Here is a 25958-nt window from a genome sequence, read left to right on the forward strand (position 1 = left end):
ACCACCTGTACCCCCCTCTTCAAAACCCCAGATCCACTCATGGCAATGGCCACAGATGTCTGAAGGGGACACAAGACAAAGGGCCCTGAGATAAAAGGGATTATCCCAGGACAGTGGCCGCTGCCTACACACATTCAAAGAAGCTGGGAGAAATCTCCCAGGTTTGTTCTCCTGGTAGAAAACTTACTCACCGCAGCACGTACAGACATTTGCTCTCGCCAAAGAAACTCAGGGAATGATTTCACCCTGGTTGTTCCCATCTTATTTTTCCCCTGGAGCAATTGTTTTTACTCTGCAAGAAAAAGCCCAAACCCAGTTTCTCCTGGAAGAGCAGCGACTCTCCCAGGAGAAACTGAATGCCTGTAGAAGACCATGGACATCCCAAAGAAACGCAACCAAGAACAGCACCCTGCTTTGCCCCGGGATAAAATGGTTTATCCTGGGACAAATGAAGCAACTGCTTGTTGACCAACAAAGCCAGCAAGGACGTTTGCTTGTAGGAAGCTGTAGGGAAGGATATGGCAGCCCCTGGGATACAGAGGGCTGCACCCATGGGTGGATCTAGCATTCATCTAGCATGAAAAGTGGGGTGCAGATGGTGTGCGTATAAGACAACACATATTTTTCTCCAGGTAAAAAGAAACTAGAAGCTTTACTAATGCGCTAGGGGCCTAGGGCGGTATTATTCAGTGGAAGGAAAAATAAATACAACCTTATTGGAATGTGCATTCATTTGCTGTATTTATTTTACTAGATTGTGTGTTGAAAAAACCCGACAAACTAGGCAGAAAAATAATTCTTAGAAGCTGTTTGTTTTATTAGTTCTGTAGTCGTTAGAATGACGCACACGTCTCTTTTTTCAGATTCATAAAACCAGGCCAAGCCTTCTCTGCATCTGGTCACTGGAAGTTATTTCCACTCCTGAGTTAATGTCAACAGCATACGAGCTGCCATTTACTGGGGCGGACTCTGGGTCCATTTTGCCGGGTCTCTGCAGCCTGTGCAAACTCGACCATGTCAGACTGCGGCAAAGGGGTAAGGGGCTGGGGAAAGGAGGTGCCAAGCACTGTCCGAAGCGCTCTGTGACAACATCCAGGGCATCACCAAGCTGGTCCTCCACCTACTGGTTTTCCACGACTGCAGGAAGCACATTTGTTCTCATTGGGGGCAGGTGACAGGACAAGGAGCAATGGGCTCAAGCTGCAGCAAGGGAAGTTGAGGTTGGATGTTAGGAAAAGCTTTCTCACCAGGAGGGTGGTGAAGTGCTGGAATGGGTGGTGGAGTCTCCATCCTTGGAGGATTTTAAGGACCGGATCAACAAAGCCCTGGCTGGGATGATGCAGTTGGGGCTGGTCCTGCTTGGAGCAGGGGATTGGATTAGATGTGACCTCCTGAGCTCCCTCCCACCCTCATTGTTTATGATTCTCTGATTTATGAGGAGACCTGCAGGGTGCTGAAGGTCTTCCTGAAAAATGTTATGCGTGACTCTGACCCTTACACCAAGCACACCAAGTGCAAGACCGCGAGTGCCACGGACGGGGTCTGCATGCTGAAAGGACAGGGTCGCTCTCCTGGGTAACAAAACCACACAAAACAGCTGTCCCTGTGTCACAGGGGGGCAGAGACCACGTGCTGGAAGGGAGTGAAGACGGTCCCCCTAGCCCCTCTCTCCCTGGCAGCCCCCAGCACTGGAAGCACTGGTGCAGAGACCGTGCCCCTCTCTCCTTCCCATGCCCCTTGCCTCCAAGGACGCGTCCCATCCCGCGGTGAACCTGGCAGAGCCCCTGGCCACCGGTGCCGCCTGGGGGTCCTGTCTGAGGGGCACAGCAGGGATTGCTGTGAAGCAGGAGCTCGGGGGCCAGGCATAGCCTGGGGGGAGCCGGGCTGCTCCTGGGACATCCCGGCCGGGAAGGAGGAAGGCAGTCAGGACCGCGGAGAAGCCTGGAGCCGCGGGCAGCGGGCCAGCGCCCAGTCCCGCGGCTCCCGGGCTGGAGGCGCTGCCGGGCAGGGCTGGGCGGGGCGGGGGCGGCCGGGCCGGGGATGCTGCCCCGCTCCCTCCGCTCCCTCCGCTGCCACGTGCGGGACGGGTGAGTGCGGCCGGGGCGCGCGGCGCGTGTGCGTGCGCTAGTGTGTGTGTGTGGTGGGGGGGTCCTCGGGGGTGCGTGTGTGCGTGTTACGGGCTGTGTGTCTTGGTGTGCTCGGGATGTGAGTGTGTGTGTTAGGTGCAGGGGTTGTGTGTGTGTGTGCGTGTGTGTGTAAGGGTGTGTGTCTCGGTGTGCTGGGGTGTGCGCGAGTGTGTGTGTGTTAGGTGTAGGGGTTGTGTGTCTCGGGGTGCGTGTGTGTGTGTGTTAAGGGCTATGCGTGTGTGTTAGGTGTAGGGGTTGTATGTCTCAGGTGCGTGTGTGTGTGTTATGGGCTGTGTGTCTCAGTGTGCTAGGGGTGTGTGTGTGTTAGGTGTAGGGGTTGTGTGTCTCAGGTGTGAGTGAGTGAGTGTGTGTGTGTGTGTGTGTTAAGGGCTGTATGTCTCAGGTGTGTGTGTGTGTTATGGGCTGTGTATCTTGGTGTGCTAGGGGTGTGTGAGAGTGTGTGTGTGTTTTAGGTGTAAGGGTTGTGTGTCTTGGGTGTGCATGTGTGTGTTAAGGGCTATGCGTGTGTGTTAGGTGTAGGGGTTGTGTCTCGGGGTGCGTGTGTGTGTTAAGGGCTATGCATGTGTGTTAGGTGTAGGGGTTGTATGTCTCAGGTGCGTGTGTGTGTGTTATAGGCTGTGTATCTCAGTGTGCTAGGGGTGTGAGTGTGTGTGTGTTAGGTGTAGGGGTTGTGTGTCTCAGGTGTGAGTGAGTGAGTGTGTGTGTGTTAAGGGCTGTGTATCTTGGTGTGCTAGGGGTGTGTGAGAGTGTGTGTGTGTGTTAGGTGTAAGGGTTATGTGTCTTGGGGGTGTGTGTGTGTTAAGGGCTATGTGTGTGTTAGGTGTAGGGGTTGTGTGTCTCGGGGGTGTGTGTGTGTGTTAAGGGATATGTGTGTGTGTGCTAGGTTATGGGTTGTATGTCTCAGGTGAGTGTGTGTGTGTGTTACGGGCTGTGTGTCAGTGTGCTGGGGGTGTGTGTGTGTGTATTAGGTGTAGGGGTTGTGTGTGTGTGTGTACATGTATTGGGGTAGGGGTTGTGGGTCTCATGGGTGTGAGTGCGAGTGTTAAGAGCTGTGTGTTTTAGGTGTGTGTGCATGTGTGTGTGTGTATGTGTGTGCGTGTTAGAGGGAGGGGTTGTATGTCCCAGGGGTGTGAGACTGTGTGTTACTGGTGGGGGTTGTTTGTCTCAGGGTGAGTGTATATGCGTGTGTGTAAAGGACAGTGTGTTTCAGAGACATGTGTGTGTTAGGGGCTGTGTCTGTCAGGTGTGTGTGTGTTAAGGGTTGTGTGTGTCAGGTGTGTGAGTGTGTGTATGTGTGTTACCAATAGGGGTTAGGTGTCTCAGGTGTGAGTGTATATGTGTGTATTTGTTAAGGGTTGTGTGTTTCAGGTGTGTGTGTCTGCACGTGTGCTAGGATGAAGGGGCTGTTTATCAGACTTGTCAGTGTGCATGTGTGTTAAGGGTGGGCTTCAGGGGTGTGTGTGTGTTGGGGTAGGGGTTGTGGGTCTCTGGGGTGTGGGGATGTGTGTGTTTGTGTTAGGGGGAGGGGGCTGTGCATGTCAGGGTTGTGAGTGTTTAAGTGTGTGTGCGTTAGGGGTTGTGTGTCTCAGCAGTGTGATTATGTGTTTGTGTGTCGGTGTGTTGGGGTAGGGAGCTGTGTATCTCAGGTTTGAAGTGTGTATGCATGCATGTTAGGAACAGTGTGTCTCATAGGTGTGAGTGTGAGTGTGTGTTGGCATAGGGGTTGTGGGTCTCAGGGTTGCGAGCATGTGTGCTTGTGTGTTAGGGCTTGTGTGTCTCAGTGGTATAAATGTGCACTTGTGTTAGGGTAGGGAGTTACATGTCTGAGGGGCATAAGCATGTATGTGTGTGTGTTAGGGGTTGTGTGTCTTAGGGGGGTGAGTGAGTGTGTGTTACAGATAGGGTGTTGTGTGCCTCGGAAGTGAGCATGTCTGTTAGGGGTAGGGGTTGTGTGTCCTAGGGGGTGAGTGTGTGTGTGTGTGTGTGTTAGAGGCAGGGGTTGTGTGCTCCAGGGGTGAATGTGTGTGTTATTGGTAGGGTGTTGTGCATCTCAGGGGTGTGAGTATGTGTGTGTTAGGGGTAGGGGTTGTGAGTCCCAGGGGTGAGTGTGTGTGTGCTAGGGCCTGGGGTTGTGTCACGGGGGTGAGCTTGTGTGTGTTACAAGTAAGGGTGTTGTGTGTCTCAGGGTCTGAGATTGTGTGTATGTTAGGGGTAGGGTGTTGTGTATCTCAGGGGTGTAAGTATATATTAAGGGCAGGGGTTGCGTGTCCTGGGAGTGAACGTGCGTGTGTTAGGGGCAGGTGTTGTGTGTACCGGGGGGTGAGCACCTGTGTGTTACGGATAGGGTGTTGTGTGTCCCAGGGGAGGGGGTGAGTGTGTTATGGATAGGGTGTTGTGTACCCCAGGGGTGAGTGCATGTGTGTTAGGGGCAGGAGTTGTGTGTCCCGGGGGGGTGAGTGTGTTAGGGATAGGGTGTTGTGTGTCCCAGGGGTGCGTGTGTGTGTGTTAGGGGCAGGGGTTGTGTGTCCCAGCTGGGGTGAGTGTGTTAGGGATAGGGTGTTGTGTGTCCCAGGGGTGCGTGTGTGTGTGTTAGGGGCAGGGGTTGTGTGTCCCAGCTGGGGTGAGTGTGTTAGGGATAGGATGTTGTGTGTCCCAGGGGTGCGTGTGTGTGTGTTAGGGGCAGGGGTTGTGTGTCCCGGAGGGGTGAGTGTGTTAGGGATAGGATGTTGTGTGTCCCAGGGGTGTGTGTGTGTGTGTGGGAGGGGTGGTGTGTGCCCCAGGGAAGGAGGCCCCTGTCCCAGGGGGAGCTTGGTGGCCAGGTGCACCCATGGGTGGCTCCCAGTTCCCACTCGGGGCCCTTGGAGTCGCCTGCTCCCGCCTTTCCCTGGACGCAGGGAGACAACGGGGCTCTCCTCTGTCCAACACAGCACGTCACCCCCTGGCCGCCCGGCTGCTTCGCACCCTCCGGATGCTCCTGGGATCGTCCCGTGAGCCTCGTGGCACTAACATAGCGCGACGCCCCTCCCGACACCCAGGTGAGCACGGCCGCGGTGCGGTGTGGAGGTCCCTGCAGAGCCGGTAGGTGACCCGAGACCTGCACGGGTGTGTGGATGTGTGGGCAAACCTGTGTGGATTTAGAGTCTCTCTGGGGAGTCTGTTCCAGTGCTTCACTGTCCTCACAATAAGAGTTTTTCCTAATATGCAACCTCAACTTTCCTTGCTGCAGCTGGAGCCCATTGCTCCTTGTCCTGTATCTGTCCCAACTGAGAACAGCCCAGCTCCATCCTCTTTGCACCCCCTGCAGGGAGCTGAAGGCTGCTATTCAATCCCCCTCGGTCTTCTCCTCTGCAGACTACATCAGCTCAGGTCCCTCAGCCTGTCCTTACAAATCATGTCCCCCAGCCCCCCAACCATTTTTGTTGCCCTCCCCTGGACTCTCTCCAATGTGTCCACATCCTTTTTGTAGTGGGGGCCCACAGCTGGACACAGGACTCCAGATGTGGCCTCCCCAGTGCTGACCAGAGGGGAAGAATCAGTGCCCCGATCTGCGGGCACCGCTCCTACAGTAGGGAAGATGCTTCTCACGCTCAGGGCGGACCTGGAGTCAAGGTGCATTCAGTTCTCCAGGAGAGCCGCAAAGTCAAGTGCATAGGGGAAGAGAGAACTAGGGGAATAACAACCCTTTACTCCCGTGTCCTCGCTCTGTTGCCTTTTGCTGGCTGGAATCAGAGCCACATAACAGGGTCAGAGTCCCTATACCACTGCCAGCGGATGGAGATTCTCCTTTCTCTCCAGCCGTAAGGGCTTGTGATTTCTGAGCCAAAGGATCTGCGATGTATCATTGCTATCACGGAGAACTTCGGGGTGGTGGGGCTGGGAGATCTGGGGTGGTTTGAAAATATTTTGCGGGGATGTCATGTCGAGGTGCTGGTTTCTGGGGACCTGTAACGTGCACCCACCCGGGCCATCAGGTGGGGTTGGACTGGACTTTCCACACCCAACACTTCAGGGAAGACCTAAAGCTTCTCTCTTGGTGACGCTAGGGTAAAAGGGAGTATTTTGAAGAGCTTAAACATGCGGGCGGAAGAGATTTAGCTGGAGCCCTGGTGTTGACAGAACAAGTTGTCATTTGACCAGCCCGGCTCAGAGGGTTAAAACGCAGCTCGCACTGTGCACACAAGCCTTTTTAACGGGCACTGGTTAATTCAGCTTAACAGGACGCCTTTTATGCAAGTTGTGGATCAGCCACAAGAGGGCAAGAAAGCCTTGGTGATGTGGGTGTGAAGGGGCTTGTGCATGCACACACACACACATGCACGCACACCCTGCAATCTGGGTAGCAGCCCCACGAGGGTAACTGCTCCCATCCCTGTAACATCGGACATCCCCTCCATTGGGGATGGGCTTTAACAGACTCCCCAGATTCCCAATGTCCCTGGTGTTCCCAGTCTGGAAACCCCAATTTTGCAAGTCGCAGACAGGCCAAGCCCTTGAGTCGCTGGCAGGGGGGACAGATTCAGACTGGTGCTGCTCTGAGCATGCTGGTAGGGACGACTCTAGCCCGACACAGGCAGGAAAGGCAGCGCAGGGTGGGACAGGGAGGGAGCTCCTCCAGCGCAGGCAGAGAGGGGCACCCACATCCCACAGCCTCTCCCGGGGTGGCAGGGCAGGTCCAGCAGGTCTTGGGGGAGAGCATCCTGTCTTGACAAAGGCTGCTGATCTCGGAGGCTGGAGGAGGACGTGCACGCAATGTCTGCACAAAGCTCATGCTCTGTGGCCGTATGGAGTCGTCCTCCTAGCAGAGGGGAAGGAGGCGAAGGGAGGCTGCCTTTGAAAGGGCAGAAATGAGCCTGGGCATCGAATAGGAGCGGGGCTGGAAGGGACCTCCGGCGGTCCCGTCTAATCCAACCCCCTGCCTGTGCAAACCATCCCAGACAAATCCATTAGTAAAACTACCATCCAACCTGACGCAGCACAAGACCGGACACCCAAGCCTGTCGCAGGTAAAGCAGAGGACCAGGGCGGCCAAGGTCCTGTCGCTGCAAAGGTTGTTAATAGATGCTCAAGAGATCCTGGTTAGAGGCCGTGCCCCTGCTATAGAGGAAGGCAACCCCCCCCCACAGTCTGTATCAGTCTGACCATGGGGTAAAATTCCTTCCTGACCGGTCGGATGCTGAGCGCACCCTCTGACTTGAGGCCCCAGCAGGAGGATTGGCACAGCCCAGGCTCAATCCCCAGTCTTGGCTGCAGACAGTACCCAGCACCTCTGAGAAAGGCTTAATTGCAGGCATCGCTACGCGTAGATCATCCCCGACCAGGGGCTGTCCAACTTCTTCTTGAACCCCTCCAGCAATGCAGAGCCCACCCCTTCCCTGGGCATCTATCCCAGAGACTCTCTGCTCTGACAGTGAAGACGTTTTTCTGGCTATCCAACTTAAACCTGCTTTGCTGCAACTTCAAGCTATTGGTCCATGTCCTACTCTGCAGCAAGAGAGCAAAGGTGCTTTTTCTCCTCTACAGCAGCCCTTTAGGTATTTGAAGACTGCTGTTGAGTCCCCTCTTAAGCACCTTTTCTGCAAGCTGAACATGCCCGGCTCCTTCTTCCTCTCCTCTATGCCTTGCCTTCCAAGACCTTTATCATCTTTGTCGCCTGCCTCTGGACCCCCTCCAACTTCTCCACGTCCTTTTTAAAATGTGGAGCCCAGGACTGCATGCAATATCAAATGAGGCCTAACGAACCAGTGCCAAATAGAGAGGCACTATCATCTCCCGTGTCTTGCACTTAATGCTTCTTCTGATGCATCCCTAAATTGCATGTGCCTTTTGTGCAGCTGCACACACATGCTCAGTGTGTGATCTATCAAGACGTCCAGTTCCTTCTCTGTAGTGCTGCCATCCTGCCCAGGGTCACCCATTTTGCATTTGTGTTTCTGATGATTCCTCCGGAGGTGCAGCACCTTGCATTTGTCAGCACTGAACTGCATCCCGTCAGCTCCTGCCCAGCTTTCGCTGTGCTCTAGACCCATTGATTGTAACGAGAGCCGCGCTCAGCGCTCACGTGGCATGGAAACACCTGGGTCTTGTCTACACGCACACTTCCAGTGCTGCTGCAGCCAAAGGAGCTCTGCCGTCGGGGAGATGCAGAGCTCGTGCCTGCCTGCCCAGCCACGATCAGGAGCCGTGGAACTTAACTGGAGATTTTGCAGGCCATATGAAAAGGGCCTGGGAGTTCGACTGCTCTGCTAGAGAGAGGGTGGGACATTGTGGCACGACCCCAAGCTGGCAACAGAACAGGGCACCCAGCGAGGGCAGATTAACCAGCCTGGATTGCTTTCCACTGCAGAATCAGAATCAAATCCCAATTTCCATGGTGATTGTTACTCAGTTTCTCACAACACACCCCAGCCCTGGTGGCTCCGGTCCAGGATCTTAAGAGTTGCACAACTGCACTGAGCCGAGACCTTCCACTCTTACCCAACCCAGTGTGACCCTTGTGGCAACCCAGTGCGTGCGTCTACACATGCACTGTAATGCACAGTAGCCTATTTTACTGTGCATTAAAGTGGCATGTTAAAAAGTGTTATTAAGCTAATGCGCAGTAAAATAGGCTACTGGGCACTAAGCGCCACCTAAAAAGCACGCGCTTGTGCTACAGTGCATTAAAGCAGCCGCACGTGTATCAATTCAGTACCTCACATTGGAGGTACTACATTTAATGTGCATTAGGAAAAGTGCATGAATGCATGTGTAGATGTGGCCAGCATAACCCTAGCAGCACCCTTCCTCCTGCCATTATTTCCAATGCTGTAGCAGCCACCTTGGCAGAGGCGGTCCCTGCCTCAGTGAATTCACAGCCAAAGCCCAAACAGGCGTTGCACGCCCATGGGATGGCAGACCCGGGAGTCGAACCAGACCACTTGACTCCAGTCTAGGGCCTCAGCTGCTACCTAGCTGCCTGGGCCCTCGCAGAATAGGTGTGTCTTGAAGAAAACAGCTGGCACCCGCTGGGGCTGGGGGCAGAGGACAAGCAGGCAGGTGGAGCTGGCATCCCGGGGAGAATGGGACGGGTAACCCAGTTAGGGTGAGAGGATGCCCAGCTCCTCTCCCCGGCCCCAGGCCTGGCTCACACTGCAGTTTCATGAGGGAAGTTGCCTTTTGTCGTCCACACCCGAGTTTCCACATCAGCCGGCACAACCCACGAAGTCCAACCAGCTCCGCACCCAACGCGAGCCCCCGGCTGATGCCCTCGCTCAGGCTGCACGGAGTCTCCTTGCTCCCAGACCTACCGCTCAGCACCTCGGGGTGCCGCCCAGCACCACAGGAGCTGCCCACCAGCGAGACGCGCGTCCCCACACCCCTCCCAGGACGCCGAGTCCCCCAGGGTCACGCAACAGTGACGGAGGAGCGTCGTGGTCCACTGACACGGAGGCTTTTGGGCTGCAGCTAGTCAGGTCATGGTTAAAACGGTCCCGTGCCAAGGGCAGCAGATCAGGTTTCGACCCCATGCCCGCTGCCCATGCATACCTCCCTCCTTCAGACTCTCCCTGGGGCTTAGGGAGACGGATGACAACAATAAGCCCTGCGATCGCCGTATCGCCAGAGGCAGCACTGCTCCCCGAGCTGCTGACATCCTGCGGTATCGGTTTACCTGACAGGTAACAATTGGGGCATTCATGAGCTCCGTGAGCTGGACCTGGAGGAAAAGGAGACGATTCTTCTTTGCGCTGTTGGTGCTGAGCTGTACGGGCACGGGTGCCCAGCCCAGCAGCCTCATTGCCCGTCGGAGCAGGTTAGGTGGGGCCGGTCTTGCTTAGGGCTTGGTCACGGCTCACAGACCCATTCGTTGCCCTGAGGTAGCAACTGGAAGGCAGCTCGGGTCTGGGGTGGGCTGAGGGGTTGCATTGGTCAGAGCGGTGCCAGCAGATGGAGGGCAGTGATTCCTCCCCTCTGTTTGGCACTGGGGAGGCCACATCTGGAGTCCTGTGTCCAGCTGTGGCCCCCACTACAGAAAGGATGTGGACACATTGGAGAGAGCCCAGTGGAGGGTGATGGAAGTGGTTGAGGGTCTGGGGGGCATGACTGGTAAGGAGAGGAGGAGGGAAATGGGCTGATGTTGTCTGGAGAAGAGAAGACGGAGGGGGGATTTGATAGGTGAGGAGAGGCTGAGGGAAATGGGCTGATTGAGTTTGGAAAAGAGAAGACCGAGGGGGATTGAATAGCAGCCTTCACCTCCCTGCAGGGGGGTGCAAAGAGGATGGAGCTGGGCTGTTCTCAGTGGGGGCAGGTGACAGGACAAGAAGCAATGGGCTCAAGCGGCAGCAAGGCAAGTTGAGATAGGGAGAATTAGGAAAGAAATTTCTCACTAGGAGAGTAGTAAAACACTGGAACAGGCTCCCAAGAGAGGTGGTGGACTCTCCATCCTTGGAGGTTTTGAAGACCCAAGTAGACAAAGCCACGGCTGGGATGATGTAGTCAGGGCTGGTCCTGCTTGGAGCAGGGGGTTGGACTGGATGTGACCTCCTGAGGTCCCTTCCAGCCCTCATTGTCCATGATTTCTATGCTGCCGTGTGAGATGAGCTCAGTGGTGTCAGTGCTAGATTCACAACACGCCCCTTTGCACAAGTGAGGGGTTAGATGCACTGTCCTCCCTTCAGCTCCTGGTGGTCTCTCCAGTGCAAGGCTATGGGGAGGATAGTGTGCAATCATGGCTGGGGGTGATCTAGGCATATCTGCCATGGGGATTGCCCAGACTTCTGGGCTTTGCTGGTTGATCCCTCCCCGCATTTCTGCTCCATGTGTCCGGGTGTTTTTAAGCCTCCCCCAGAGGCGCTGGGTCCTGCTGCAGTCCAGGCCGGGGATGGGGACTGGGCTGCACCAATGCTGCTGCTGGGACCACCCCACAGGGTCCTGGCTAGAGGGTCTTGCCCCTCCGCTCGGGGTCAGGCCGATGCCACATTTGGGGTCAGGAGGGAATTTCCCCTTGATCAGATTGGCCTGGACTGGGCAGTGGGGTTTGCCTTCCTCTATAGCCGGAGCATGGTCTTTACTTGGGATCTCTTGAGTGCATATTAACAACCTTTTACAGAAGCAGGACGCTGGCTGCTGTGATCCCCCTGGTTTATCTGTGGCAGGTTCAGGTGCGATGTCTTGTGCTGTGTCAGGGACGATGGTAGTTTTACAAAGAGTTCAGATGACGGCTTTGTCGGGGTGGTTTGGGTAGGGCTGATCTTGGGGGTTGCACTAGATGTGACCTCGGAGCCCCGCTGCTCTGTGATTTTATGTAGCTTGGCACTCTTTCCCCAGTGTAGCTGGATCACAGTGTCCATGACTGACCTGGGGCTAAGTGGCCTTTTCCTCTGGGAGGAGGCTGACCCTGAGATTTGGAGGGCAGCCCGGCAGGGCTCCCTGCCCAGCTACCTCTCGGACCATGACCCCTGGGGTGGACCAGCCGCCAGCAGGATTGTGCCTGGAAGCATGAGCCATGATAGTCTGAGCTGGAAGATCGCTCTCAGCACAGGACAACTTCACTTTTTTGATCCATGGCGCCATCTCCGTCCTGCTGGCCGAGAACCACCGTCTCTGCCGATTCATGAGCCTCAGTTGATGGCTTGGGAGGGATGTTGTGTGCGTTGCAGAGAGATGTTTTGCCCTTGCTTGCTGCCGTGCTGTCTTTCCCAGGAGCCGTGGACTCCATCCAGCACCTTTCACCAACCGGTACGATGTTCATTTAATAAGCAGGTCATTGAGCCAGGTCTCAATACCTCCTGCCACCTTGCATCCAGTGCTAAGGATTACAGCCTTAAGGAAATTGCTGCTTGTGATACGAAGCCACAGCCTCCTCTGCCTATATCTGGGAGTTGGCCAAGATGATGTAAAAAGGTGCTTTGCCTGGTGGCCTGATACTCCCATGCCCCTGGGCTGTTGCAGGCCGATACTCAGCCGATCTCTAGTCCAAGGTGATATTGTTATCTCTATATGCAATATAGACTAAACTCTGGAGTAAGTTACTCGGCATATTTGTTCTGTATTATGTCCACACCTGGTGCAGCTTTGTGATGCAGGTGGCGTGAAAACTGGTCTTGCTGGGCAGCATTGCAGTGGTCTGCTCCAGTCCCTGATCTCTTCCTATGCACAGCACGAGCTGAAAGCCGCACGGTGGCTGCTTCAGGCGTGAGAGCTGTTAGACGGGGTCTTCGTCAGACTGGACCGGTGCAAGGTGCTGCACCGTGGGAAGCATGCACACAGAGTGGGAGACAACTGGCTTCATGGGAGGACTGGCAAGGGAAGTCTGGGGGGGTTTACGCATCACAGGCTCCCACATGAGTCAGCTATATGGCACCGCAGCAAAAAAAAAAGGAAATGTAGATTTGGGCTGCAACCACAGCAGAATTGTCCGTAAGACATAGGAAGTGATAGCATCTCTCTGCTCAGCACTCGTTAGGCCGCACTAGACTCCTGTGTGCGGTTCTGGGTTTCACATTTGATGAAGGACATGCAGAAGTCAGGGAGGGTCTAGGGGGAGGCGACAGCCATAATAAAGGAGCTGGGATGTGAGAGGTAAGGATTTTTGTGGGCGATTTCTTTTATTGGGCCAACTGCATCTTTTGGCTGCGGTTTTCCCATTGGAAGCGCTGGATTTCGGTATCTTCCATGTCGTGGGGTTGGACAAGGAGACGCTGAGAGAGCCGGTCATGTTTAGCTCGGAGGGAAGGTGATTAAGGTGGGGACGTGGGAGTAGTTTTCAAATATCTGGAAGGCTGCCATAAGGAAGAGGGAGAACAACAGTTCTCCTTGCTGCAGAGGGCAGGGCACAAAACACTAGCTAGAAATTGCAGCTAAGCAGATTAAGATGAGAGATCGGAAGAAATTTCCTTGCTGTTAGAGCGGGGAGGCAGTGCGACAGGCTGACCTGGGGGTGGTGGAAGTCTCTTTGCTGGTGGGTTTCAAGGGGAAGCTGGATAAGCATTGGACAGGGGGGATTTAGGAGCTGCGTTCCTGCCTTCGTGCAAGGGGTTGGACCAGGTGGGCCTTGAGGTCCCTGCCAACCCTATGATTTATATGCGCTCGCAATGTTAAAGACAGCAGGGGCCAAGCGGGGCAAGGAAAGGGATCCAGGGTCAAGTACCAAGGCTGCAATGTGAGGGACTGTTCATCCCTTCTTGCTTCTGACTGTCACTGGCTCACAGGGTGACCTTGGGCAAGATCCTCTTTATGCCTGACTGGCGTGACAGTCCACATAGCCGGCGGGCGGTGAAGGAGACTTAATTCCTGCTTTGCACCCTCTGATGAAAGGTATGTCAGAAGTGCAGTTCATCTGCGTAATTCCTCTCTGTCTTCCTGGAAGTGGGTTGTTTGCAGAAGCCCTGGAGCATCAGCAGCTTAGGAGCCCTGCACCTGCTTATAGCTCACAGGCCAGCCAGCTCCCCTCCTCCTGGCAGTGGGATCAGAGCGAGAGGCAGCTGGGCCACAGGGGGAGGAAACATCTCGGTTATATTGGACCCTTATAAATGCCACAGCCTGATCAGCAACTGGAAGGAAGCTGTCAGGTGCCAGGGGCATGCAAAGCTGTGGGCGCGCCTGCCTGGGTCATCTAGAGGACTGTTAAAAGAGCACGTCTTCTACCAACAGGTAACATCAGCCGTCCCCTTTCATAGTTTCATAGTTGGTCGGGTCGGAAGGGACCTGAGCAGATCATCAAGTCCGACCCCTGCCTTGGGCAGGAGAGGATGCTGGGGTCAAACGACCCCAGCAAGGTGTTCATCCAGCCTCCTTTTGAAGACCCCCAGGGTAGGAGCCAGCACCACCTCCCGTGGAAGTTGGTTCCAGGTCCTAGCTGCCCTGACTGTGAAGTAGCGCCTCCTGATGTCTAGTCTGAATCTACCCTCAGTCAACTTATGGCCGTTGTTCCTTGTTACCCCCGGTAGTGCTCGGTAGTAATCAAATTATTATGGACTGGGGGTTTGCCTTCCTCTGTGGCAGGAGGTGTAGCCCAGTACCTGGGGTCTCTCAAGCATATATTAACAACCTTTTATAGAAGCAGTGTGTTGGCTGCCTGCTTTACCTGTGATGCCTGGTGCTGTCTCAGGGGTGATTTGTGTGATTTTGCTCCGAGGTTGGATAATGGGTTTGTCTGGGCTGGTCTGGACAGGGCTGATCCTGCCTTGGGCAGGGGGTTGGACTCGATGTGACCTCGGCAGGCCCCTTCCAGCCCTGCTTCTCTGTGACTTCGTGAGTTTGTGTCTGCACTGGGTTGTCTGCTGAGCTGACAGATGAGGTCTAACGAACCAGTGTCGAATAGAGAGGCACTATCACCTCCCATGTCTTGCACTTAATGCTTCTTCTGATGCATCCCTAAATTGCACGTGCCTTTTGTGCAGCTGCACACACATGCTCAGTCTGCGATCTATCAAGACGTCCGGTTCCTTCTCCGTAGTGCTGCCATCCTACCCGGGGTCACCCATTTTGCATTTGTGTTTCTGATGATTCCTCCGGAGGTGCAGCACCTTGCATTTGTCAGCACTGAACTGCATCCCGTCAGCTCCTGCCCAGCTTTCGCTGTGCTCTAGACCCATTGATCATAACGAGAGCCGCGCTCAGCACTCACGTGGCATTGAAACACCTGGGTCTTGTCTACACACACACTTCCAGTGCTGCTGCAGCCGGAGGAGCTCTGCCGTCGGGGAGATGCAGAGCTTGTGCCGGCCTGCCCAGCCCAGATCGGGAGCCGTGGAACTTAACTGGAGATTTTGCAGGCAGTATGAAAAGGGCCTGGGAGTTCGACTGCTCCTTGGCTTCCACGGCAGCTTTTAATAGGATGGGGTTTTTAGTGCCAAGGAACAGCCCCTGCAACAGTCATCAGGATCCTTACTCCAGGTTCCCCCCCAGATCGGATGTATTTGCAGCTGGAACCACTGTGACTTGCTCCAGAGTCTGTTTTTAGCAGGACTGGCCTGTCCCTATGGTCCGCTGGTACATGAATAAGCCATCGCTGTTATCTTTAGGTGCATGCATTGCCCTGTCATCCGTCTCCTTGGCACATACCTCACTGGCTTGTGTGCGCTCCTGTCATACCTCTTGGACTGAGTCACCCCAGGTGTCATACCAGCCTACTTGCAGGGCCTATCTCTAATAACATGCCCCCGGCCTCACTGGAGGGGGTTTGCTTGGCCCCAGCACTGGTGGCTCTCAGCAGCCTCCCAATGGACATGGACTGGCTCCTTGAAGGCCGGGCAGTGCTGTGCCCCAGGCTGGCTCCAGTGCTGGCTGCCTGCGGTCTATGGGGCTGAGGATTGTGCAACGTGGGAGTGGGAGGGTGAGGCGGGGATGCACAGCGCTTCGCGGGAGCATGAGTAATCGCCGATGCCTTAGTGAAGCTTCCAAGAGTGCTTCTTGCACATCCCCCTGGCGGCGCCTGCTGCTTTCCTCTCTCTGAGCTGTTCCTCTGTCCATGCCCAGCTGCTCCTTCCCTCTGCCTGCCCCCCATCTCCGGCTTCAGAGGAGAGCAATAGCAGGATAGGTCAGTCCTTCCTCTGTGGGCTCAGGTCTGGGGGTAGCTCTGTGAGGAAAGGACAGAGAGGGTATCATCATGTACCAGCTACGGCTGCCTTCAGCTGCAGCCCTGAGGAGAGGCTGGGCGATGGGCAGTTGCCATCATTGTCTGTGGGAAAGGAGATGGGAGATGGGGGGAGCAGTAGATACACTGGAGGGTAGGTCTAGGATTCAGAGTGACCGAGACAAATTGGAGGATTGGGTCAAAAAAAATGTCATGAGGTTCAGTCAGGGCAAGTGCAAAGTCTTGCACTTAGGAGGGATGATCCCATGCACTGGTGCAGGCTGGGGGTGACGGGCTGGGCAGCAGCTCCGCAGGAAAGGACCTGGGGGGACAGGGGACAAGAAGCTGAACAGGAGCCAGCAGTGTGCCCTTGGTGCCAAGAAGGGTAATGGCACCCTGGGCTGCATGGGTAGGAGCGGTGCCAGTAGAGGGAGGGCAGTGATTCTTCCCCTCTATGTAGCACTGGGGAGGTCACATCTGGAGTCCTGTGTCCAGATGTGGCCCCCCACTACAGAAAGGATGTGGACACGTTGGAGAGAGTCCAGTGGCGGGCAACAAAAATGGTTGGGGGCTGGGGACAGGACTGGTGAGGAGAGGCTGAGGGCACTGGGCTGATTTAGTCTGGAGAAGAGAAGACCAAGGGGGATTGCATAGCAGCCTTCAGCTCCCTGCAGGGGGTTGCAGAGGATGGAGCTGGGCTGTTCTCAGTGGGGGCAGATGTCAGGACAAGGAGCAGGGCTCAGGTTGCAGCAAGGGAAGTTGAGGTTGGACATTAGGAAAAACTTCCTCATGAGGAGGGTAGTAAAACGCTGGAATAGGTTACCCAGAGAGGTGGTGGACTCTCCATCCTTGGAGGTTTTGAAAACCCAGGTAGACAAAGCCTTGGCTGGGATGATAGTGTTGGGGCTGGTCCTGCTTGGAGCAGGGGGTTGGACTAGATGTGACCTCCTGAGGTCCCTTCCCATCCTCATTGTCTCTGAGTCTATGAGATGGCCTGGATGAGGGGCAGAGGGCGATTGCATGTGGCTGTGGTGGGGCATCATTCTCAGCTGTAGGTACAGCTCCCTATGCACTTGCTCAAGGCTTTTTGCCACAGAGGGCCACACATTTCCCTCACCAACCTTCCCTGGCTTCCAGGACACTGCCCCATGTCCTACTTGCTGACCCCAGACCAGGGCTGGAGTTGGATCCTACAGCTGCGCTCCCACAGTCCCTGCTTGGATTTTATACATACTCCGGGGGGCAGGGGGAGGAGGAAGGTGAAGAGGCGCTTTAATTAGAGCAACTCTGAGAACCGCTCTAATTAATGTGCCTACAGCTTCACATGTATTCAGCATTCTGCACTTCAAAATGGCTGTGAGGGTGCTTTAACTTGGAAAATGTGCATTAGTCTGTCTTATTGTGCATTAACTAAAAAAACACGGTTTTTAAATTATGCTTAATGCTTATTAGTCTATTTTAATGCACATTAACTAAATAGCACCTTTTTATTGACAATTCAATGCACATTAAAATAGGCTAATGTGCATTAAAGTGCATGTGTAGATGTGCCCCTTAGGGCTTCCTAGCCCATGGAGGACAGCATGGGAGTCACACTTGTTGCTGTAGGGGGGGAAGAGGCTGCAGTGAGGGCTCAGGTGGCAACCAGGGAGTCAGCTAAGCAGCAAGGGGCTGGGCTAGCAGGGTATAAGGCCAAAGCTAGAGCTGGACAGGCAGTTTGGCCATGAGAGTCATGGAGATGGGAGCTCTGCAGCAGCAGGGCTCCTGGGCAACATCTGAGCTGTGGTATGCAACTCTGGTGCATTGTGGAAGGGACTAAGGGGATGTAAGGAGGTCCCAGTTGGGCCAGGGACTGAGCAGAGAGCTGGAGGGTCCAGGGATCAGGTAGGGCCAGGATGCCCGTAGGTCTCACAGGTGTAGGAGAGGGGCCAGAGCTCAGGATGGGCCAAAGGCTAAGAAGGGACACAGCCAGAGGCTGCCAGGGCTGGAGAGCCCAGGGGTCTCAAGCGGCCTAGGAGCAGGGCCAGGGTCTAAGGAGAAGGACTGAAAGTCAGGAGAGCCACAGCCAGAGACTGAGGGGGCCTGAATGCCCATAGTTCAGAGAGATTGGAGCTGGTGTAATGGACAAATAGAGCCAGGAGCCCATCACCCATTGGGACAGTTAGGATTGACGGGTATGTGTGGCACCATGGGCTTGAGTATTAGGGAGGATGGAGTCCACATAATTGGCCCTTAAGGCAATGGGCAGCGACACTGACGCTCATGAGGAGATCTGACTTGGGAAGCCCTGAGGCAGCCTCCCTTTTCATAGAGACGTGGCAGGCAAGGAGATGGGGAGATTGCCCAAAGACAGCCAGGTTGACAAGGGCTGAGGGGGCTCCAGGGGCATTGTGGCCACCCCTGGAGTGGGACCCTGTTATAGGGAGGCTTGCTTTCAGGGGCTGGAAGGAAGATGGCTATTATTGTATCTCACTCACGTTACCGGGCTGAGGGTCTTGCCATCTAACAAACCCAGGCCTGAGGGGTTTGGGGTTTGAGCTGGTTCTGAGAGATCCAGCTTGGGGCGAGCTCGTATAAGTGAGGGGCAACATTTCACAGTGTGGAGCAAGCTTTGCTGAATTCTCACCTGGGGGAAGGCAGGGAAGATACTCCTATCTCCACTTCCACACAGAAAATGAAGAGAAAAGCAAGAGAAAGAAGTGCAAAAGAGGAGCTGGGAGGTGGTATTTAGGTTTGGGCTGAGTTTTTTTGAAGGAGCCTGTGGGACTGCAGGACATAAGTCCCAGAGAGGGAAAACGGTGCCCTTAGGCAACTTGTGTTTTGGTTGGATCAGAAGACCTTTGAAGTACCTTGCAACCCTAGGAGTCTATCGTCCTATGAAATAGTTTTGGCTGAAACAAGATGGAGGGAATTCAGGGAAAGAGAAAGGTCCTGCCAGAAAGAAACAAATGTGTTTTTTATTGCAAAGCCAGGTGTTGTTCAGAAGAGCAGTGGATGTGATATACCTTGACTTTAGCAAGGTTTTTCACACTGTTTCCCACAACATGCTAAGGAAAGACAGACTCGATGAAAATACTGTAAAGTCCATACATAATTGGCTGGATCATCTTGCTCAACAAATAGTCATCAATGGCCAGTGCCTAGTTGGGAGCTGGTACAAGTGTGGGGGGAGTCTGCTCTGGGTTGGGTATTGTTTAGTATCTTCATTAATCATTTGGATGATGGAATTGGGTGCATGCTTAGCAAATTTGCAAACAATACTAAATGGGTTGGAGTTGCAGATACTCTGGAGGATAGGGCTAGGATCCAGAACGACCTGGATAGACTGGAGAAATGGTCTGCAGTCAATCAGGTGAGATTCAGAAAGGACAATTGCAAAGTCCTGAACTTGGAATGGAATAATTGTGTACACAGATACAGCAAGGGAAGGACTGGCTGGGCTGCAGTACTGCAGAGAGGGATCTGGGAGTTATGGTGGAGCATAAATTGAATACGAGGCAACAGTGTGCTCTTGTTGCAAAAAAAGCCAACAGCATCATTGGGCACATCACTTGCAAATCAAGGGAAGCAATAGTCTGCTCTGTTTAACACTGGTAGGGCCTTACCTGGAGTCCAGTTCCCAGTTTTTGGCCTCAAGAAGGATGTGGACGGTTTGGAGAAACCAGAACAGAGCAACAGCAAATAGGCACCAGGAAGGCAAGACTTATGAGGAAAGGCTGAAGCAAAACTAGGGTTACTTAGTTTGAAGAAGAGAAGACTGAGAGGGACATTTGATAAGCATCTTTAAATACCTGATGGGAGATTATAGAGAGGCTGGAGATGGATGGAGAGGGCGGATTATAGAGACTGGAGATCTTACTGTGCAGGGGTCATAAGGAAGGGTGCTGATCTCATGACTCAAGCAATCTTCTGTCCCATGCACAGGCTGCATTGCACAACTGGCCAGCTGCCTTGTGGGCTGGGCTGTATTTTCCTCCTGCCCATCACCATACAGCTGCTGCTATTGCGGGACTAAAGGGCTACCCCGGTGCATCAAATCCCATGAGCTAAATGCAGAGCAGGTGAGAGGGAGTGGTGTTAGCCTTACTTAACCCTCGCAGGCATTGGACCTGTACACCTTTGCTATTGTGCAGTGCTGTGACATGACATTTATGGCGGTGTTTATGGCCGTTGATGTTTAACCAGGGGCTGCTGGTATGCAGCCAGGCTCCCAGCAATCGCAGACCGGGGAGGCGGACTGCAGAACAGAACAAAAACCCGTCTGTGTCCTTTACAATGGACCCGTGTTTGATGTCAGTGGGGAGCCGTAAAGTCTTTGTTTCTTTGTTCTCGACCGTGCAGGTTGGCTCCTGACGTCTCTCTCTCTGCTTGAAGACTTGGGCTAGGCCTGGGGGTGGCGGCAGCACCAGGGGATCCCACCCGAACAGCACCCGTCTCTTTGTGAGACAACACCACTGCCGTGGGGCTGGGCTTGGAGAGAGCCACAGCTCCCGGGGTAGGGGATTCACACTTCGGTTGCTCCAGAGAACACCTTGCCAGCAACTAATGGGAGTCAGGGTCTTATCTTTCCAATCACCCCCCTGCCAGCACTGGGGAAGATGCACGGTCCGTGCCCAGTGGGTGGGTGAGAGAAGCAAAGAGAGACAGAGAGGAGCGGATCAGGGAGAGCCGGGTCTTGACTCTCAGGGTCTGCGATGGATAGAGGGGTGTGTATGTTAGCTCTCCTAGGGGAGATGGGAGCCTGCTGGGAACCAGCTTGGTCCCTCTTGGGCCTGACTGCAAGGATGTGCATCCAGGGTGAATTTGGGGCCCTTCCATCTCGTGTTTCTGTGCATTATCCCCGAGATAAGGAGCAGGCAAGGGCAATACATCCTCAGAATGGGATTTGGGCTCTGTGACTGGTGAAGGGCCTGATCCTGTGAGCGCCTTCTTCTCTCAGCAAGTCCTCGGGAGCAGAGGACAGCCAGCAGCTCACCGTTTAATGCCTGACCATCTCGCTGAGACTCGCTGCCCAGCTCCAAGGCTTCATGTGGCCCTGATGGGGAGCAGGCACCGGGATTGTGTGTGAAACGAGGAAGCTGCGGGGAGAACTTTCCCTGCGATCACTGCTGAGCTGGTTTGACATCTTTGTCCTTTCTCTTCAAATAAAAGGGGCAGGGGTGAGTGGCTGAAGACAGGTGAGGTTGAAGGGGGAGATATTAGAGGGTACAAAACAACACCATGCAATGACCAAGCCCCAAATATATGCAAGGTTGCCCAGCACGGCCTGGCCTAGCTATGTCCAGCTATGCAGGAGAAACTTCTTCACTATCAGAGCAGGGAGGCAGGGGGCTAGACACAAGGGAAGGGGTGGACTCTGCATCACTGGGGGTCCAGGGAGAGGGTGGGCAGCCCCTGGTTGGGGATGATCTAGGTGTAGCAATGCCTGTGTGCTACTAGCAGGATTTCTGCTGGGAAAACCCCCTTTTTCTGTAGTATGCGTCAGGATGCTTTTAAGCCTTGCTCAGAGGTGCTGGGTGCTGTCTGCAGCCCAGGCTGGGGATGGGGACTGGGCTGTGCCAGTGCTCCTGCTGGGACTTAAAGCTGGAGGGTCCTGGCTAGAGGGTCTTGCCCCTCTACTCAGGGTCAGACTGATGCTGCATTTGGGGTCAGGAAGGGATGTTTCTCCCAGATCAAATTGTTATGGACCAGGGGTGGGGGTTTGCCTTCCTCTGTAGCAGGTGTAGCCTGGTACCTGGGGTCTCTCAAGCATATATTAACAACCTTTTATAGAAGCAGGATGTTGGCTGCCTGCTTTACCTGTGATGCCTGGTGCTGTCTCAGGGGTGATTTGTGTGATTTTGCTCCGAGGTTGGATAATGGGTTTGTCTGGGCTGGTTTGGACAGGGCTGATCCTGCCTCAGGCAGGGGGTTGGACTCGATGTGACCTCGGCAGGTCCCTGCCAGTCCTGCTTCTCTGTGACTTCGTGAGTTTGTGTTGTCTGCTGAGCTGGGCACCCCCCGACTTGCTGGACACCCCCCCACATCAGGAGCCAGGCTGGCTCCCGGCACTTTGTATGGGGTCGGCCGCACAAGGGGGTGCAGAGCTGTAGACGGGATCCTGCTCAATGATCAAGACGTCTGGGCAGCAGCCGGGCCAGCTCACGCCTCTGTCTATCCGCAGGACCGGACTGACACAGCGACAACAGCACACGCTCCTCCCACCCTGCCTGCCTGTGCCCGTAGGGTGGAGAGGCATAACCCAGTATCAGGGCAGGCCAGACTTCGGCGTCTCTGCCAGCAACCGGCCCCAGAGGCCCACCCTGGGACTTCTATGACCGGATGTCTCCCTGTGCCACTTGAATGGGGTTGATGAGACCCTTTACCTAGAAGCCCAGGCACCTCAGCTGGAAGAAGTTACGTGAGCACAAGGTATTTATTCCTGCTTCCCAGCCCTATACCTGTTTCCCTGGGAGGGAAGGGAGGTCTGCACCCTGCCCACCCCTTCCCGGAGTAGAGCGGAGCTGCCCGGCTCTGTCCAGCATTGTACCGTGATACCCCGCGTGCACCGGCCAGCCTTGGAGATCAGCTGTGGGGGGGACAGGGGCTGTGCCAAGAGTTTGCTCAGCCACAACCTAGGGAAGGAAATGGCATCTCTGGGCTGCTCTTGAGTAACTGCAGTGGCTGAGTGTCCCCAGCGTGGGTCCTAGACGGGAAGGGTGACTCAGAGGGGAACTACGAGGAAAACCTCAGTGGAGGACCCCACCTCTGGGGCAATCACTGGAGGTTTTGGTCCGGGCTCAGTGGGTGAGCATGGAGCGTGGAAATCCCGAGCGCCCCTGGACAGCTCAGCCCTGCCGGCTCCCACCAAAGACCCGGCTCGGTGCAGTTTGGCAGCTTGGCGTGGGCATGAAGGATCCAGGGTGGGGGTGACCTTCCCCAGGGCTGGTGGGTCCAAGTAGGCTGAGACCCTGCTGGCTGAGTGCTCCCTGCCCCATCCCCCCTCCACAGCCCAGTGCAGACGAGGCTCCCATCAGGGTTTCTCCATCAACATCTTGCATCCTGCCCTCTGCACAGGGGTGGTGGGGTCCCTTCTTCAACTTCAACACCCCCTGGCAGCCACAGAGGAAGAGAGGAGGACTCCTAAACAGGTTCTCCATAGTAGCAGTGTTCCCAGTCTCCCTGCTCTGATGGGTGTCCTGGGCACCAGCGTGCCTGTGCCTTGTGTTTAGCCAGCCTTACCCGCTAGGATCTGCGTGAGGGAAGGGGACATCCCATTAAGAGGGAGCATGACAACAGCCTTCAAATACTTGAAGGGCTGCCACAAAGAAGAGGGAGACACCTTTTCTTTCTTGATGCAGCGAGGAGCACGTGGAGCAATAGCTTGAAGTTGCAGCAAAGTAAGCTTAGGTCGGATCTCAGCAAAAATGTCTTCTCCCCTCCCTTTTACTCCAGCAGACGTTTTTCTGGGGATGTGCCAGGACATGGAGACCGGGAACGTGACGGAGCCCTGGTACCGGAGCCTGCATGCGGTGCTGAAAGCCCTGAATCAAACGCTTCACGGAGCCCTCCTGTGCTCAGCGGAGCAGACCCGGGAGAGGAAGAACAGCAGCCGGGCCCAGCTGGCCCACAAGGATGACAACTCCTACATGTACATCTTGTTCGTCATGATCCTCTTTGCCGCGACGGTGGGGAGCCTGATCCTGGGCTACACCCGGTCCCGGAAGGTGGACAAGCGGAGCGACCCCTACCACGTGTATATCAAGAACAGGGTATCCATGATCTAGGCACAGAAGGACTGGTACAAGGTTGTGCCATGCCACTGCCACCTGCCCCCTTTTCTTGCTTTCCGGCGTCGACACAGCTGTGGTTGCAAGGAGGGTCCAGACACACACACAATATCGGGGAGTCCATGGACAGCCAGGGCCTATGGTCACCCGAATAGCCATGTTTAGGCTGGTGAATCTAGTCATAAGTGTGTACCCCAGAAACGTGCGCAGCCCTGCAGCCCTTGCAAAGTACCGTGGGAGACCTGTGGGACCTGAGCTCTCAGCTACTGCAGAGGTGGATGCCTTATAATAACCCAGTTAAATGGGTTCAGAAATGAAGAGCATGGGGCTCACAACCAGACACTGGCAGGGGCGTCTGGCTGGGGAGGAAGCCAAGTACCTGCCTTTTTGGGGCTCAACCCAAGAGTCCTGAGGCTGGCTGGTTTCCCTTGCAGGTTGGTGGATAACGCAGAAGCCCCTGGCAGGGGATCTGCATGGACAGAAATGTCTCACTGTGATGGAGGAAAACGTGGGGGTATGAGAGCGGGGACCCATTCACTGCCTGGTTGGCTATCACACGCCAGCCCTCTGACAGCTGCTTGATGCTGAGTTGGGTCCCGTTCCAAGTGGACACATCCCCAGGGGATTTGGTATCAACTCTCCCCTGGGTGGCTGGGAGGTTGGTATGTGATCAGTCCCCAGTGCCTGACTGATCCTCTCCCCCCGGGGGTCCCTCCTGCTCAGGGCTGGAGCACATTAGTGGCTCAGTGTCGAGAAGCTTGCATCACCTCTGGCCATGAACCCTGTTGTGGGGATAGTGGGGCACGACATCCCCCATTGCCTCTCAGCCTGGGATCTTTCCCCGGCCTTGTGGCCCAGTCTGTGTGCAGTTATTTGCAGGGGGGGTCACTGTTAGGGGACTGATTCTCAAGTATCCCTACCTGTGTGTGTGTATGGAGACTTGGACCAGTACAGCATCCTCTGTGGGATAGCCGGACCATGGGCAGAAGCACCTGTGTACCAGCAGAGCCTTTTCCATACTCAGGTGGCCTCCTGTGGGCTGGGGCAGATATGACGGTACCATTAATATACACAGCAAAGGACCGAGCTTCAAATGGAGAAACCCCTCTGTGACAGGCTCAGGCAACCTGATGCCCTGTAGTGGTCAGACCTGCCTGCCAATGCTCCCTAGCCTCCCTTGACCTCTTGTCTCTCGCCTGCCATGACTTGATCTTAAGGTCTTTTAAGTGGAGCGCTGCCTCCAGAAGCTGGGGTAGCCTCTTGGGTGCCTTTCCTTTAAATAGAGTCCTTAAGGCTCCTCTGCCCCAAGCTCTACGGGGTGGGTTTCCCCTTTAAGACAACCCCAGTTGTGCCTTAGGGGCAATAATCATGAACTCCAGCTGCCCCTTATAGTCGCACCCATGCCTTACAGATGTCAGTCAGCATTTCGGGGTGGGGAGCCCTGGCCCTGACTCTGCACTTGGCCCCTCAAATGTCTAACTTTTGTTGGGGCTTCTGCCTTCCTGGCTTCTCTATCTGGTCCCCCTAGTCCAAGGTCCACTGTCCCAGACCTCAGCTTCTGGGTCCCCGCCCTGTCTCTCCCTCTTGGCTTTGGGCCCCTGGACTCGTGTGACAGTCCTTAGGGTCCCTAACACTCGCTGGGCAGCTTGCACGCTACTCTTCCCCTGGGGTCTGTGACCCTCTCTGGATGACTCTGTACTGGGTGCTTCTCAGGCACCTCTGTGGCCTCTTTTTTACCCCTATTAGCATCCGATCCTCTGATCTGGAACTAAGTATAATAAACATAAGCAAACTGCTTCCACAAAACTTCTCCCCCACTCTGGGTCAATGCCCTGTTGCAAGATATGCTTCCCTCTCAGCTGTCTCAGTCTAACTCTTGCTCTCGTGGGTAGCTTGAGTGTCCACGGGCCTGTTTCCTGCAGCCAGCTTTCCTGGGTAGTGCTTCTCCCTGCAGCATCCAAGGCTAGACAGGGGCTCATGGGCCTTTCTGGTGCTTAAAATGGGTGTATTTATAGACTTTCCAAGATGTCCCTCCCCCCCACCATTTTTCAAATGGAATTAAATCAAGTACCACATGCATGGGTTGTCGCAGGACAGTGCGTCCAAATGGCATCATATAATTGTTGGAAATGTATTGTTCACAGTGGCCGTATGGGGGGCAGAGGTCTCCGGGAAGGAACAGCATCTTGCAGTGGAGAAAAGGGGTCGGCTGTGTGTCCCCCGTTGGCACAAGACAGGCTCATGGGTGAAGAGGGCATTCAGGGGGGACTGGACAGGGGGAAGGGCTGTGTGCTGGGTACTGTGGTGAGACAAGGGGTCGTTAGGCTTTTCTCCTAGTGGCAGCAGAGTGCCCAGATGGGGGTGGAGGGGGGGATGTCCACTTGGAAAGGGGCATGCATTGGTGAGGGACGGTGGGATGGAGCTTGCAACCTAGTGGTCTCCCACGGAGGGAGCCGTGTATGAGCAGCAGGTGGGGAGCAGCTGCTCCAT

The 25958-nt window shown here is 55.0% G+C and overlaps 1 protein-coding gene across 3 annotated transcripts; it reads left to right on the forward strand.

Moving 5' to 3' along the window:
* Positions 1-1956: 1956 nt before the first annotated feature.
* On the forward strand, positions 1957-25562 carry KCNE3 (potassium voltage-gated channel subfamily E regulatory subunit 3). Of its 3 annotated transcripts, none has more exons than XM_014607454.3 (4): positions 1957-2087; positions 5075-5182; positions 21863-22110; positions 23137-25562. In XM_014607454.3, exon 4 carries the CDS (start codon positions 23151-23153, stop codon positions 23463-23465), a length of 315 nt encoding a protein of 104 aa, XP_014462940.1. In that variant the 5' UTR covers positions 1957-2087; positions 5075-5182; positions 21863-22110; positions 23137-23150; the 3' UTR covers positions 23466-25562. The 3 variants fall into 3 exon arrangements, with proteins under 3 accessions (XP_014462940.1, XP_059579102.1, XP_014462938.1); XM_059723119.1 differs by having other exon boundaries at positions 1960-2087; positions 5075-5225; positions 23134-25562; XM_014607452.3 differs by having other exon boundaries at positions 1960-2087; positions 23134-25562.
* The last annotated feature ends 396 nt before the right edge of the window (positions 25563-25958 follow it).

This window comes from Alligator mississippiensis, chromosome 1, assembly GCF_030867095.1.
Source record: "Alligator mississippiensis isolate rAllMis1 chromosome 1, rAllMis1, whole genome shotgun sequence".
Taxonomy (NCBI): Eukaryota; Metazoa; Chordata; order Crocodylia; family Alligatoridae; genus Alligator; species Alligator mississippiensis.

Excerpts from the sequence above, each read along its gene's own strand:
- KCNE3 (XM_014607454.3), top strand. The coding sequence starts at position 23,151 with ATGTGCCAGGACATGGAGACCGGGAACGTGACGGAGCCCTGGTACCGG.